The 3,957-nt window shown below is 33.1% G+C and overlaps 1 protein-coding gene across 1 annotated transcript; it reads right to left on the reverse strand.

Annotated features, from left to right (window-relative positions):
- Positions 1–1,383: 1,383 nt before the first annotated feature.
- Positions 1,384–2,597, reverse strand: LOC107745846 (endonuclease domain-containing 1 protein-like). The gene is made up of 2 exons (XM_016559849.1): positions 2,292–2,597; positions 1,384–1,935 (listed from the first exon to the last, which is right to left on the reverse strand). The coding sequence occupies exons 1-2, from the start codon at positions 2,595–2,597 to the stop codon at positions 1,384–1,386; spliced, it is 858 nt and encodes a 285-aa protein (XP_016415335.1).
- Positions 2,598–3,957: the final 1,360 nt, after the last annotated feature.

Below are 3,957 nucleotides of genomic sequence, written 5' to 3' on the forward strand. Positions count from 1 at the left end.
CTTGAAAGTAGCTGTAACTTAATAAAACCTAGTAAGTATAACAACTAAGTAAAGATTACTAATTAAATCTAAGTAAGGTAAACTATTGGATTTTACAGTGTATGAGTAAAACATATCTGTACTATGTGTCACTGTTGCTTTGTTAGAGATCGCTTGATATGTCCTGATTATGTGTACATGTCTAAAGTTACAGAAGGCTCCAACTATGAAGTTAGTTTGTAGTTAGTTTACTATGCAAAACTGTTATCCAATCATAGCAGAGCGTTTCTCGAGCCGGCCTCAAAACCAGGGTAGAAAATAGCCTATTACTTATTGATTTTGATGTTTTTGAATGTAAAAACCACGCGAATGTCATACGTGCACCTCAGACAACAGTATAAAATAATTAAAAAAGCCAGTTCATGACCCCTTTAAAGTACATCTATCAAAAGCATCAGTACACTAGATGAAAAAGAAGGTGACAGATGAATGGACTGGACTTTGCCTAGAAAAGAAAAGAAAAGAAAAGAAAGGAAAAGAAAAGAAAAGAAAAGAAAAAGGTTGAAGTAGCCTACAAAAATGACTAATTGGAACTAATTAGAAGCTAAGAGTTTTCCTCAATTAACTCCTAATTTGCTGCTTATTAATAGTAAGGAAGCAGTTAAGTTAAGCTATGGGTATGAGGGATCTAGAATATGGTACAGAATACAGAATAAAGCATTAATATGTGCTTTATACTAATAAACAGCCAATATGCTATTAATATGAATGCTAATTAATAGTGAATGTTCCCTAATCTAAAGTGTTGCTGATGGTGGTGATGCACACTGTATTTTGCTTTGTTGCACATTTACATTGTAAAGTGAATACATTTTTTTACTTGTTTACGGTTATATTACACTATTGCATGTAGAAAAAAAAATGTAGAAATATTTAAATATTTAAATTGAATACAATTTAAAAACTAATATAAGTAAATTTGAAAGAAAAAATGTGTGGCTTTTAAGGAGAAACTGGTAAATACTACTTTTAAAAACCGAAGTTTATGTTTGATAAACATAAAACTATAGTTTGTAAATTGAAAAAAAAGAGCTGTCATTACTGAAGTGTGCAAGTTGAAAACATGTAAAGTCTAACAGAACAAACACAAATAAAATTAGTTCAAAATACTCAAAAAGCTGATGCAAATAGTTGCCTCAATTGTATTGAGTTAAAGGGGCACACTATTTTATTTTCAGTGCTTTTTTTGTTTATTGACTAGTAACAAACATCAGAATCACCTGATATTTCAAAGAATAGCCTTTTTTTTTTGCAGCCTGTCTGAAAAACACAAACAAACCATTTTTTTTTTATATGACGTGTCTCCTGTAATAACTTCAATGAAACTGGATTAGGTGCAGTTTTTTAGTTACATGTGTATGTAGTCTTGGTTATTTTTGCCGGTTGATTTAGTGGTGGTATACTTGGAAAAATTTCTATTTTTTGTATCTGGTAAAAACCACTGAGCTTGTTCTGAAGATCTTTTATTGTTAATTCCTCCACTTTGCCATTGTTGTCCGGTCCATAATAGCCCTTCCCTGTGTACTGACTGTTCTTCAGACAGCAGGTGGCTCTCCAGTAATACTTTGACACAGTGACTTTTTTATTCGGTATGGTTTTTGTGTCAGGAACTACACCAGTCACCACATAAGCTGCCTCATCACAGGATTCCAGGTCTTCAATTACAGCTTCCTCATGTCTTAGCCATGCATTCCGATTGAAATCTGGATTCTGCGGAGCCGCGTTGGTCAGTGTGGATGTGGCCAGCATTGACAGATGATTGTCGGTGTGGAGCACGGGATAGAGGTGACCTTTGTCATAGCCAGATTTCTCATAGTCCCTATTAACAGCCTGATTAGTGCCAATATTTGTACCGTAGCCTTTAGGCCGCATACATGGCTCAGTATCTCCATCCAGCTAAAGGGAATGAGAAACAAAAACAACAAAATACCTCAGAATTTTCAAAATAGACATTATCTATTGTTATTTCAAATAACTTTTAAGAAGAATTATGCAACTTCTGTGTCTCTAGTAGCTTCGGTCGTAATTGCAAAAATATAGACTCAAGTAATGACTTTTTAGACATGTTTCTCAAACATTCCCTCCATTTGCCATCAGCCACACAAACAGATCGTTTTAAGGAATCAAACTATGAATGGATTAATTACAGTTGTCTGCACATTAAACACTGCAATATGAGTGTTTTAATATCCAAAAATGACATGCTCCACCTTTAATATTCTTGATATAATATGAACTTAAACAATATTTACCTGAGGTTCAATGTACCAGACATCACATCTCCCAATACTTTTGCTTTCACGAAACACATATGCGGAGTAGACGGGGATCTTCCAGGTCGTGCTGTACAAAGTTGCATAAAGATACATTTCTTTATCATTGTCATCCCAAATACACTGACAGATGGGCTTGACTGAGACGCCCCATGGTGGTGTGAAGTCAGGAGGTGCGGTGTTCAAAAAGAACTCCTTGCATTTACTAAAATTATTACCTACAACTTCACTCAAAGCAAAGAAACACACAGAAGAAAGTAAGAGAAGAAAAACAAGATGTCTCATGGTGAATCTCTGAAATTCGCTGTTTGCCTGAGGACAGAAGAGAGTGTGCAGAGACGAGGTTAACGCTGTTCTTTATATAGTCTAAGGGAAGGGACGGGAATCACATGATTGAAGTTTACCTTGATGATTATATTCTGTGTAAATCTGTCATAAGGTCACATTCATATTTTCCAGAAACTCAAATATTTAGGGTTCAAACAGAAGAAACGCAAATGCAACCCAAACCTTTGCTTGATATTTGCATTAATAGGTCTCCGATTAGAGAATAGACTAAACGCTAAAAATAAATAAATACAATAAAGAGACATTCATTCTTTTTAAATGATTTATATTTTTTTGCTTTTGTATTTGCTTTTTCATAATTGTTAGACCTTGCAATAGTGGTGTACCAGATTAAATACTGACACTGAAAAAAAAAACAATTTGAGTCACATAATGAAGTCAAAAAATAAAAGTCAAGGCCAAATTAGTCAAAAACTCATGTTATAAAATGATGCCTTTTACATGGAGTTTCATGGCCATTTGAGATCATTTTCATTACTGATGCACCTGAAATAATTTATAAGTTTAGTTTTATTTAGACGAAAACCAATAATGAAACCAAGAATACCGTTTGCAATTTGTAAATTTGTTGAACTGATTAAAAAGCTCTGCAGAGTCTCAATGCTCACTAAGTACAGTAGAAAGTATTTCATTCAAGATTACGAGACAAAAATATTTCTGATGGATTATTTGGCTAAACACACAGAAACCATCGATATCAATGCATGCATCTCAAATGAAGGTAGTTACTGTATGTTTGAACACAGGGTTTGGGCAGGTTTTAATATAATCTGTTTGCTTCCTCTAGGAAAATGAAATACAAACAGCGGCTTCTCTCAATTATATTATGATATTATACTATTATCACATACAAACATCCTTTGGATATCTGAAGATGTATGTTTATAACATTCATAAAATGCCCATAGTAAAATGGATGATACATTGTGTCTATAATAAACCAAAACATAAAAACAGAATATTTTGTGGATTTCAGTTATTGCCCATGAATTACTGTCCAATTAATTATTCGGTTATTTAAATTATTATGTAGTTATTTCAGTTATTATTGCATTTAATAAACATGTTAATTTTACATTTGAAAATATATAAGATTAACATGTACGTTTTTATAGAGTTACATATAGGCCAGTAATATGTACTGTATAGGCATAGAAACAACATGTATGAGTTATTTCAAATATTATTCTCTTAATGTCGTCGTGTTAGATTCAGTTGTTTAAATTGTGGAACTCAGCATTTATAAATCATGCAGCGTTTCAATATTTGCTTTCTGTGGTGAGAAACTGGTGATTGC

This window comes from Sinocyclocheilus rhinocerous, unplaced genomic scaffold (assembly GCF_001515625.1).
Source record: "Sinocyclocheilus rhinocerous isolate Xijiao unplaced genomic scaffold, SAMN03320098_v1.1 scaffold6068, whole genome shotgun sequence".
Taxonomy (NCBI): domain Eukaryota; kingdom Metazoa; phylum Chordata; class Actinopteri; order Cypriniformes; family Cyprinidae; genus Sinocyclocheilus; species Sinocyclocheilus rhinocerous.